The following is a 12,233-nucleotide window of genomic DNA, read 5'->3' as shown; positions in this document are numbered from 1 at the left end:
ATTAAAAGAGTTTCTTTTTTTTTTTTTTTTGCCCTCACCGATATTATTTATAAACATGGGGGGCCATTTTCAATGTATTTAATAAAAAAATCTTTTTTGTTGGGAGTGGTTGATGGATGAATTTAGACGCTGAAAGCAACAAAATGCAGCTGGATACCTGTACCTGTACCGCTGAAATAAGCAGTGACGTTTGCCCTTTTGAAGGCGTTAATAAATAGATTAGCACATTTGTTCATCAAAATAATCTATGATTAAAATTTCACTGGAAAGCATTTTACTACCACGAGGGAAAGATTATTTTCATATCTGAGTAATGTCGATTCTCATGCATGTGTGGCTTGTTTAGTTTTGAATTTATTCTTGTAAAAGATTATGAACATTGGCATCACCATGATTTTTTTGGATGCCTTTCATTTCTTTCACTAACAACTGTTGTGATTAATAGCCCAAATAAAGCTTTTTAGTACACAAGAAATTATAATTAAAACCTCTGGTTTTTTTATGGGCAATAGAAGAAACTAGAACAGTAGAACCTAAGTTGCCGTAAAACAACTAAGCCTACAAAATTTGGGCTTTATATTTTGGGCTGGGTATGCGAGGACTCTGTTTTGTATATTTATGTGTTTTGCAATCCAAAAAAAATGATTTAGTGTCGCAATCCATAACAATAAATGTCATATTCTAGAGATATTATAACTAACTTAAGTTGGTCGAGTGATCAGCTCGTTCATTCGCTTAAGTAAGTGGAACCCGCTTTGTGCATATAGCAACTCATTGATCAACGGCAGACCCTTAAATGAAGTTTAGATTCACAACGGATCAAAATAAAGCCATTAATGGTTTAATGCTGATTTGTTATGAACTGCTAAACCTTAGTCCAAAATCTTTCATTTTTTTGTCAACTTTTTCTCTGAAATTTTGTTTGTCAACTACAACATGAAAATAATAATTGAACATTATTTGATAGTCTAACATGTTTTATAAAATTATTTAACAAAACATATATTCACATCTTAATTCTTAGTTAATAATTATTTTCCTCACATGAAAAAATTCTCACCTAAATAACAATTTTAGTTTGATTGAATAAGCACAAATATATTGGATGGTCAACTAGACCAATGAATTGACATTCTTGAAGGTTGGCTTGAACTTGTTTTTGTTGATAATTGAATGACTGAATTCAAATTTGGAGATGTATAAATTTGAAAATAGAGCAGCATTATTTATCCCTTTGGCAATTTCAATCTGGATATAAATGTGGCTTAAAAGAATACCTACCGGTCTCGTAGGTATATTAGATGAAAATAATTAAATCAAATGCACATAATAACTCCGATGATTCAAATATCCACCAATACTTTAGTGTCTTCTTAAGATTCTCTCACTGTTGATATGTAAAATTGATGGAACAAATTTGTTATATCAGCTGGTTGAATTTTGGTATATATCATTAATGATATATATATATCTGATGATATTCTCTAATATTTCAAATCTACATTATATTGAATTAGCTTAGTGCATGCACAAAGTTCAATTATATTTGATAATTGATATACGTCATAATATTCTCCATTATTTCATGAAATTAATGTAATGTTAACTACAAAGTGATGACTTTTCCGCACCGTGATTGGTAATGAATGATTTGGTATCAGCTTTTGAAAAGGTAAATTAACTTTTTAATTAGTCTGGCACAAAGGAAGAAAAAGTTGTAGACTTGTACCCCTCAGTGCGGTGAGTGTGGTGGGGAGAAAGGGAATTCGAATAACATAATGCTATGGACAGATAAACCATATAAATTACAGGTTGAAGAATGAAAAATGTACATAATTTATTATTTTTTAGTAAAATAAAGTGAAAGTGGCTCTTGAATTTGGTTAGTGGATGACTTAAAGGGGTACACGAAATTTGACAGTGATATCTTAAATGGAGGGGCAGTATTGGAAATTTAAGTAAAGCATTAAAAGAAAGCACACAACAGCTACTAACTATATAACACCAAAATTGTGAGTGTATGATTAATGTATGGATCCGTATAAGCATGGCTATGGAATTTGAATGGAGCTACGTGGACATTGGACAATGCACGTTTCTTCTTATTCAAATCTTGTGTTCTTTGCATGTGATCCAATATATAACATTTGCTGAATTTGATAGCTAAATAATAATATATAGCTTAAGCTTAGTACTTCACACGATACAAAGTCACAACCACAATTTCGTACATAACACAACACATTTGGGAAGGTCAGTTTTTATGCAACCCAAAAAAATGTCGGTCACAAACTTGTTTTATAAAAAAAAATTATACATTAAATATATTAAATAGTTTTTTTTTTCTTTTTCTATTTCACATGATAATGATGTATATATCAAATAATGTTGGGAAAGTTTCTTATTGGAGCGTTTCCACCTCATGGTACGTTGATGTGTTAATTGCTTATTAATTAGATAAACTTAAGAGAGAGCATTTAAATATTGCTAAATATGCTTAAGGCCTGTTTGGCCGCCGACAATGGCATGTGCTGAATCTGTGTTGAGCACACAAATGCCTAGTTTGAAATGCTACAAATTATAAATAAAATTACCTGTATTTAATAAGATTAAAAAATTTAAAATGTTATCTTGTAATAAAATTGATTTTGCTAGAGATTGAAGAAGGGTGAAGATTGGTGGGGACGAAAGGTTTGGCATTTACAACTCATTTTGTGAATAAACTTTTGGCACAGTGTCCTTGCAGCAAGAAAGGCACTTCATTTATGTTTCTGGTGGGTTGATTGATGCTTATCAGAGACAGCACACAACCACATGCACATGGACATGCACATTGACATTCCTCTCCCTCTTTACTTAACCCTTTCCAAGCTCCTTTAGTCAACATAAATCTTCATCCTTCTACCCCCATTCCAAACGTTACAACTTGGTCGCTTTTTTAAGTAAGTTTTTAACTATTTTCATCTAGTATTGCTGTATTGTATTTTAATATTTTATAACATGTTGGAATCTTAGGGTGATTAAGAGTCAATAGAGAATTCAGAATTGCATGAATCCGGGTCAGTATTGTCATTTTGAATTTGCTCACTTCATGTAAGTCAAGGTGAGAAGCTTCTAATACCAAATCTACTTTCTTGATTGCTTTTTTTTTGTAGTTTGCTAATCATGCAAGTTCAGTATCTTAGAGGCCAGCCAACCAAGTGAAACAGTGAGAATTCAGAAAGCAAGAAAGGACTTCTTAACAAGCACTACTCTCTCTTTCTCATTCTCAACATTCTCTTACTTGATCCCTCCATTTCCATTTCCATTTCCATTTCCACCACTCATCAAACTCGAGAGATCTGTCACCAAATATATTAGTGACCAATGAGGTGCAGCTTCTAAGATTCTTGTCTTGTCCTGCATCTACAATCACTGCAACTCCGTAACAACTATCAGCCTGACAAGATGTTCAAGTCATGGAGCAAGAAGAACAAGATCAAAGCTGTGTTCAAACTCGAATTTCAGGCAACTCAGGTAAGAAGGAAAAAAGAAAGACAAGGACTTTATTCTCATGGTACTAAATCTGAAAATGGGGTTTGGCCTATCTGTCATAACTGTATCATATTGCCAACAAGATTTGAAATTTGAAATTTATACTGTATCACATAGTGGATTCTGTGTATTGAGGGGAATGACGGAATGTTGTGTATTGTAAGTAATTGTAAACAAATGTGAAGAATTTGAATCTGTTTTTGTGTTTTTGATTAGGTGCCAAAGATGAAGAAGTCTGCACTGATGATATCTTTGGTTCCAGATGATGTTGGGAAACCAACCGTTAAACTGGAGAAAACTGAAGTTCAAGATGGGGCCTGCATATGGGAGAATCCAGTTTTTGAATCAGTTAAACTTGTTAGGGATGCTAAATCAGGAAAAATCCATGAGAAAATCTACCATTTCATTGTTTCCACTGTAAGGCTTGTACCTAAGAAAATTTAAAACTTCCCTTTTTACCTGATTAGAATGTTCTTGCTTAATTCTTTATGGCTTCTTGTTGCAGGGATCTTCAAAATCTGGCTTTCTTGGGGAAGCCTCAATCGATTTTGCTGATTTTGTAGCAGAAGCTGAGCCAATAACTGTCTCTCTACCCTTAAAATTCGCTAATTCTGGTGTAGTGTTACATGTTAGTACCCTCTTGTCCCCCTTCCTATCTTGCTTCTTGTGTCATATTATTCATCTCTTGATGTTCTTGTGCCATAAGAATCTGAGCTTTCTAGGAGCTTTTGTTTCCTTTCATGTCTTAAAGTACTTAATTACCATCAGATTACAAACACCATTTATAATTTACTCACATAAGAATTGTTGAGACAGGTGACAATTCAGAATGTGGAAGGATATACTGCTGAAAGGTGAAAATGAATATCCTTTTACATATAACCTTTGTAAATTTCCATATTTTTCTTTTTGCTTTTCTTTCTGTTCCCATAATTGCTTACAAGTTACAACCACGTGCCTTATATACCTTAATTCCAGAATTGGAGAAGATAATGGAGCTGAAGAACTTTATAATGACACAACCTTGAGACACCAACTGAGCTTTGGCAGTACAGAAGAAAGTTATAATGTTGAAGAAGTAAGGTCCATAAGATTCCTTTATATGGATGACAATTTTGCACTAATTTGAAATTTTCCTTATTGTGAATCCATTTTTTTCTTTTTCTTTTATGCATTTAACATGAACTTCTTAAGCGGATAAGTTAACGAAATGAAATGATACAATTTATACAGTTATAGTCATTTTACCTTTGTTGTTATCTTATAGAATGGGAACATGGCCAAGACCAGATCTGGATATTCTGAACAAAATGCATCTAACGGCATTAGTCCTGGAGTAGCTTCATGGGAGGATCCTTATAGTTTCAGAAATACATCACTGCCATCATCAAAAGGAACTGGTGAGGCCACCGAGAACCAAGTGCACAAGAGGTCTAACACAAACTGGTCTCTTGGTTCAGGATCAGATGGAAGTTTAAACAGCCTTGAAGATAGTCTTCCAAGATTCCAAGGACATTCGGATAACACCACTGAAAAGCTCAAAAGTGAAATCACTTCTCTAAAGCGGCAAGCTGAAGTATCAGACTTAGAGTTACAATCGCTTCGAAAGCAGATAGAAAAAGAAAGCACCCGAGGACAAAATCTGTCGAGACAAATTATCAGTCTGAGAGAGGAGAGAGATGTGTTCAAACTTAAGTATGAGAAGCTCCAGTCCCAGCAGAGTTACAATGATGAGAGCAAAGCCTCAAGAGCCTTGAAGTCTGAGATTGAAGATACTAGGATTCAGTTAGAGGCAGTTAAGGAAGAGCTTGTTTATGAGAAAGAAACGAGTGCCAATCTTCAGTTGCAACTGCACAAGACACAGAGCTCAAACTCGGAACTACTTTTGGCTGTGACAGACCTTGAAGCAATGCTGGAACAAAAGAATAAGGAAATGTCAGATCTTTCTACCAATGTGAAATCCCAAAATAGTACTAGTCAGCGTGGTCATGCTAGAGAATTAGATTTCTTGAGGCAGAAAATTGCAGACCAGAATGGCGAAATAAACATGTACTGCAAGCAAAATGAAGAGCTAAATGAGCATATAAAAGAGCTCACTTTGGAGTATGACCTTCTTAAGAAGGAAAATGTTGATATCACTTTGAGATTGAAGCAAGATGAATTTCAGCACCTTAAGTTACAAAATGAACATTCAGCTTCTTTGGCTACAATACAACAACTCGAATCACAAGTAGAAAGACTAGAAGAAAGGATAAAGATGCTGGAAGATGAACATTCAACATCATTGGTCTACATCAAGGAACTTGAAAATGAAGTTAAGTCTTTGGAGAAAGAACTGAAAATGCAGGAAGAGAAATTTGAAGACGATATGCGTGCTATCCAACGTGCAAAAGCTGAGCAGGAAGAACGAGCCAGCCAAGCCGAAGAGGCCTTGAAAAAGACAAGACACAATAATGCTGTTGCTTCAGAGCGGTTTCAGGAGGAATATAGATTGCTTTCTGTTGAAATGGCGGCCAAAGTTGAGGAGAATGAAAAGATGAATGACAAAGCAGCTGCTGAAGCTGAAGAATTGCGGCAGAAGAACAGACTTATAGAAGAAATGCTCCAGAAATGCAACCAAGAGCTCAGGCTAATTTCAGATCAGCACGAATTGAAACAGCAAGAGCTATTGAAGCAGATAGATTCAAAAGGAAAAGCAATGGAACACATGTCACATGAATTAGAAGTTAAATCCAAACAACTTGAAGAAGCAAAAAGGCAAAGGGATGAAAAGGAGGCTGCATTTTCAAAGCAAATTCAGTTGCTTAGATCTCAGATTAAAACATCGTTGGCAGAGGAGTGCACATTGTCTAAATCCAAGCTAAAAAAGAACACAGCTGAGATGGTAAGGATAGATGCACAAACAACAAATGATGAGGAGATGGTGCTCAGCACCCTACTGTCAGAAGTGGAAATCTTTAAGGTGCAGCACAATGAAACAAAACAAAGTTTGCACAAAGAACAAGTGGAGAAAGAAAGCATGAAGAAACAGATATCTCAATTAGAAGGAGAGTTGAAGAAGAAGGAAGCGGAGTTAAGTGCTATGGAGAAGAAGATCAGGAATAACAAAGGACGAGATTATGCCGCACCTCTTTCTTCTGCTAAGGCCCAGATTAAGAAATCAAAACCAGAAATTGACAAGGTAATTCTTCAGCTTCTAGACTTCATATAAGAAACTAAGAGCATAATGTTACTGTTTGTATTAATTAGTGCACAATACAAAACCAAGAGAATAGTAATAGCATCATAATTCAAACAGAGTGTAGAGATGCTGAAACTTCAGTTGAAATGAAATCATACTTAGATCCAGTTTTTAAACAACTTCCTGTTCATGGATCACAAAACAATGCAACTATATATGGCAAGAGTTGTGTACACTGTTTGATGACTTGACTAACTGTTGGTATATTTTGTAACATGAGAAGGGAACGGATGCGGGAAGCAAATCAGCTAAGAACCAAGATAGCGAGGTCCGAATGCATGAACTGTTGAATGAAGTATCAGCCCTTAAGGAAAAGAACAAGAACATGGAAAGCGAGCTGAAAGAAATGGAAGATAGATATTCAGAGATTAGTCTGAAATTTGCAGAGGTTGAGGGAGAAAGACAGCAGCTCGTTATGGCGGTACGCAATCTCAAGAATGGTAAGAAGAACTAGAATGCATCTTCAGAGGTGGTGATGTCTCAGACAAATCACACATGGTTTGTGAATGAAACAGAATACATCATGAAACCAAATATGACAAGTGCTTTGAACTTGGGCTGTGACCTTTAATCCTGTACATGAGAGCTAACATTTTTACCTCATACAAATTTAACCAGTCCTTTTGCTCTTCAGCTGAGCCTTGTATTTTATTTATATATCATGTAACCAATAACTTATCAGTGATTCTTTGGCGCTCCCAACATCACGGTTCTGTTGTAATTTCTGTATCACACTTCAACTATGTTTTTAAGACAAGAACTGCGATGTTGAGCATTTACAGGTACAGAATGAGAACATTTTCTTTTACAGCAACACAAGAATTTCTCAGTTTGTCATAAGTTTTAACATTTTTGGTGGTGCAACATTGGATACAATATGACAGATAAACAAGATGTATAGCTATGATGCCAAGAAGAAATTCTTTTCCCAAAAAGAAAAAGAAAAGGTTGCCTACTTTAATTGCTTAAGTATTCTCATTGAAGGACTTAACTCTAATATGGCAATAATAAAACATCTGGGTAGATTAAATTACTGCATTTAACGGAATATAGAAGTGAGTTTTCCTCAAGATGTGATGCCAAAGTATCATGATTCAAATACAATGAACGTAGACACACAATTGATACCACAATAAAGAGAAAACCTATTAATTGAAATTTGTCAAAATCCAATTTCCAAGCTAACCTGGATGGATCATGGATCATGGATCATGGATCAAACTAAAAAGTACATGTTACTGCCACGTTACAGGGAAAGTAACACTAAAATAAATAAATAATTGTGACAGTTTGCTTAACTGCTATTCTTGAAAGCCCCATCCACCCATTATTTAGCATAACCGACAAGTCAAGAAGATATCTTTTTGACTTCCCTAACTACAATAATTTAAGAACCAAACTAGACACTTGTCTATACTCCTTACCTCATCCTACATTCACGTCGGCAAAATCTGAATTATTTTATATACATGCACTCTTGTCACTTGGTTAGTGATTAGTTTCCGTGTGTCAGTTAATCACATTTAAATCGAACATTAATCCTTATTCTTCCGATGTGACCTACATTACTATATCTAGCATTCCAACTCTAAACAACATTTCAAATGACGACGACAGTTATTTGTTTTTGAAAAAAAACAAAAACCGCTCTCTATGTACGTGTCAGTTGATGATTACATGTCGGTAATGTCCACGTGGCTCCAGTTATGAGATGCAAAGTTGCAAACTGTTTCATGGGACTTGTCTATAAACTCTCCATAGCCTTTACTCTCTTTTGTATACAGCGATCAATTAAGCAGTTTCTTTCATGGAGTCTGAAGTAGTTCGTAGTCATCAAGAACAAGATGAGAATGATGAACAACAACCACCCTTCAATGATGCTGCTTCACAACTCGGTATGAGTCTCTTTTTTCTTTTTCATGTATGCAAGTTTGATGATCATATATTTGAATTTGAAGGCATCTGATCGGGTGCATATGTATGCAGAAGAACAACATAGTGATCCTGAGAAGAAGTCATCGGTTATGAACAAGGTGAAGGCAAGGGCTAAGAAGATTAAGGATACAGTAAAGAAGCATGGTCAACGAGTCCTTGATCATGTTCATGACAATAGCAGTAGTGAAGATCAGAACAGTCCTGTTCATCATGACATCAATGAGCCTGAAAACCAACAAGTTGATAGAGAATTAGGTACTCTACTCTTTTCTCTTTCTTCCATATTAGAAACTAAACTATTCTTTTTTTACATCATCTTTTTCAATCATGCATGTTTAAATCATATACATAGAAAAGAAAACTGTGGTTGAATTGGATTGTGTTGTTGAATGTTGTGCAGTTGATGAAAGTGGAGATGTTAAAGATGCTCCACCAACGTATCAGCAAGTCGAAAATTATGTTAAAAATGCTGCAACGGAATCTGAGCAAGTAGAAAATTTGGGCAAGTCAGAAGCCAATTATGGTGGCACAACAAATATGGGAGAAGAACCTCAGGACAAGGCAGGAACTGTAGGTGTTGTTTCTCCAACTGATGAAAACATAGCCACTGAGGAAGTAAAGGAAGGGCATTCTAAGGACAATTTGGAGAATATATCTGAGGCATACACTGCTACTCAAAATTATCAAACTGGAACAGGTAACCATTTGCATTAGTAATGGTTTGATGACCAACCAGCATTTGTTATATTTATCATTTAACAAAATGATTTAAGAAAAAGAAATAAGTTTAGTTGAGTTGGATTTTGTTCTTGGATATTCTGCAGTTGGTGAAAGTGAAGCTGTTCAAAGTTCTCCCCCGACATATGAGAAAGTGGAAGATTTTGTTAAAAGTGCTAAACCAGAACCTGAGCAAGTTGAAAATCTGGACAAGTCAGTACCAAGTTCTGGAGGTACAACACCATTTGTGGGAGAAGAATCTCATCACCAGCCAAGAGTTGTTGGTGCTTCTCCAACTACAGAAACTAATGAAGACATAACCACTGAACCAGCTAAAGCATTTGCTGAGGAAGAGAAATTTGAGGGAAATTTGGAGAATCCAACAAGCTTGGGTAAAGAACTGCACCCGCCGGGAAGTAGGCCTGAGGCATACACTATTCCTCCCAGTTATCAAACAGAAGACACTGATTCAACAGGGAAAGGTAAGTAGGAGCAGAACTCAATTTTCTGTTTAGATTATGCATCATGTACTGATGCTTTGTAATATTACTGCTATACTTTGTAAAATTTCACAGTTAAATTTGATAGGAGATTGCTGCCAAGGTGGTGTTTGTCTTTAGTGTTGATAACATGGTGTGGTTAGAGACTGATTGAAGTGATCAAAATTGGTGATACATAATTTATCACTTGCCTGATGATAATATATGTTAATAAATGATGTTGGGCTTGCAGATCCTGATGATGAAATAAAGATTAAAGAAGTGGAGAAATCTTTTGAGGAGAAGATCAAAGATGATCCAAAGTCTGTTCTAGTGCCAAAATTCCTGCCAGATTCTGCTGAAACTCAAAACTCTTCTGATGGAAACAAAGATCAATCTGTGCAAAAGCCAGACCCTCAACTCTCAAGTGCAACTAAAACCGAGCACCCTCCTGATCATGAAAACCATGAACGAGACTTGCCAGAGCTTGTGCAAGAGAAGGAAACTCAGTTTGCTTCAGATACTATATCCTCAAGTACCAGCAGCCACAGGGAAAATCCTGAAGCAACTGAACAAACTTTCAACAGCAACATATCCAGAGATGAAATGGAGAATCCTTCAAAGGAAAAGAGTTACTCAGATGAGATATCATCTGCCACTTCTGCAATTGCTGCTGATAGGGCTATCTCTGCTGAAGATGTTACTGCTGTTCCTAAGAGTGATCATGGAGAGAAAGGTGATGGAGACGACAAGGTGACAACCCTTGAAGAGGGAAAACGTGATGATTCTTCTAACAAGTCAGGAAAGAACATTGCTACCTCTGTGACAGAGAAACTTGCTCCAGTTTATGGGAAGGTTGCTGGTGTGGGAAGTGCAGTGAAGTCTAAAGTGTCCGGAACCAGATCAGATGACAGTGTTGGAGTGGAAACAGAAAATGTGGACAAAGGAGAAGACAAAAGGGTGAATGTGAAGGACTATTTGGCTGAGAAGCTAAAGCCTGGTGAAGAAGACAAGGCACTTTCTGAGGTGATTTCAGAAGCTTTTAACAAGCGTAAAGAAGATCCAAAGAAGGCTTGTGAGGGTGAGGATGCTATAAAGAAGCAAGGAGAAGAGGCAAAGGAAAAAGTGAAGTCAGAGACAGTGGCTGAAACTGAAGAGAGCAATGTGAGTAGTCCAGGAAAAAGTGTGGTTGGTAAGATTAAAGGTGTTGTTGGCTCTTGGTTTGGTGGCAAATCAGAGGAGAATCAATCATCGTCAAAGGGTAAATTCTAAATTTCCTGGATTTTGTGTATGATTCGTATAAAATTCTGATTCTGATGTTGTTATGAATGCAGGAGGTGAAGATTTAACATTGAACAAGAATAGTGGTGAAATCCAGGCTGAAGGTGAAAGAAGACTGGAGGAGTAATGCAATTGAAGAATTTATTATTTATGTAGATATGTGCTTGCTTTCTGGTTGTCTCATGTTGTTAGTTGTTACATATATTTGTGTATAGTGGATTTATGTGAACCTTGTTATGTGTATGTGCAGTATCAATTATGTATGAACCACACTGTATTGTTATTATTAAGTGAAAATGGTGTCTTAATACTTAATAGTATATTTTCTTGTACACATTAGTGTGCTTCTAACCATTGATTTGATTGGGCGTGCTTGTTAGAAGTGGAGATAAATGCTCTTCCAAATAGAAGAAAACAATTTATCATTGATTTCAAGATGTTAATGCTATTTGTAAATTGATTATGGACATCAAAACTCAAAAGTAGTAGAAATCTTAAGGATAATGTGGTGTTCTGCTGAAGGTCTATCGAGATATTCACACAAGTTAACTTCTTTTACTGAATGAATGACTAGTAAACAACCATTTACTTCGGTCAAGTGGATGAAGAAAAGAGAAGTGTTAGAGGTCAACAAGTTTTGTGATTTGTAATTATTAATTTGTGTGAAATTAATTATTTTTTTGTTGATTAAGTGTTGATCAAATTTTAATAAAAATGAGGATTTTTAGATTTTTTCTAAAGAAAAATATGAACTTCTCTAAGAAAATTAATGAAATGACAAAATAAGAGTTTAATTACTTTTAAATTAAAGTACTAAGACTTATATATAATAGAAATTATTAATTCAATCAATTTTCTTATTTTAGCTAATTTTTTTAAAAAAGATATTAATTGCATTGTCAAACTAAAATCCTAAACTAGAAATTTGGGTAAAATTTAACCCGACTTTTTCCTTTCTTTTATGGATCTGTTTTTGCCTTTATGGAGTATGCTTTTGGGATTTAAGAACAATTGACTTAGAAGTTGGCCCATAATTCGTTAAATAC

The 12,233-nt window shown here is 35.4% G+C and overlaps 2 protein-coding genes across 5 annotated transcripts; both read left to right on the top strand.

Annotated features, from left to right (window-relative positions):
• Positions 1-2,977: 2,977 nt before the first annotated feature.
• LOC130951466 (uncharacterized) lies at positions 2,978-7,580 on the top strand. 4 transcript variants are annotated; one of them, XM_057880116.1, is made up of 8 exons: positions 2,978-3,059; positions 3,156-3,516; positions 3,751-3,951; positions 4,040-4,162; positions 4,351-4,388; positions 4,513-4,612; positions 4,802-6,715; positions 6,999-7,580. In XM_057880116.1, the coding sequence occupies exons 2-8, from the start codon at positions 3,448-3,450 to the stop codon at positions 7,227-7,229; spliced, it is 2,676 nt and encodes an 891-aa protein (XP_057736099.1). In that variant the 5' UTR covers positions 2,978-3,059; positions 3,156-3,447; the 3' UTR covers positions 7,230-7,580. The 4 variants fall into 4 exon arrangements, with proteins under 4 accessions (XP_057736099.1, XP_057736101.1, XP_057736102.1 ...); XM_057880118.1 differs by having other exon boundaries at positions 3,016-3,103; positions 3,178-3,516; XM_057880119.1 differs by having other exon boundaries at positions 3,031-3,103; positions 3,186-3,516.
• A 908-nt stretch (positions 7,581-8,488) lies between these two features.
• Positions 8,489-11,541, top strand: LOC130950718 (low-temperature-induced 65 kDa protein-like). The gene is made up of 6 exons (XM_057879278.1): positions 8,489-8,670; positions 8,762-8,965; positions 9,111-9,407; positions 9,535-9,909; positions 10,160-11,167; positions 11,241-11,541. The coding sequence occupies exons 1-6, from the start codon at positions 8,583-8,585 to the stop codon at positions 11,312-11,314; spliced, it is 2,046 nt and encodes a 681-aa protein (XP_057735261.1). The 5' UTR covers positions 8,489-8,582; the 3' UTR covers positions 11,315-11,541.
• The last annotated feature ends 692 nt before the right edge of the window (positions 11,542-12,233 follow it).

The sequence above is a fragment of the Arachis stenosperma genome, chromosome 9 (assembly GCF_014773155.1).
Source record: "Arachis stenosperma cultivar V10309 chromosome 9, arast.V10309.gnm1.PFL2, whole genome shotgun sequence".
Classification (NCBI taxonomy): Eukaryota; Viridiplantae; Streptophyta; class Magnoliopsida; order Fabales; family Fabaceae; genus Arachis; species Arachis stenosperma.
Note: the sequence above shows the minus strand (reverse complement) of the source record. Positions and strands in the feature narration are given on the sequence as shown.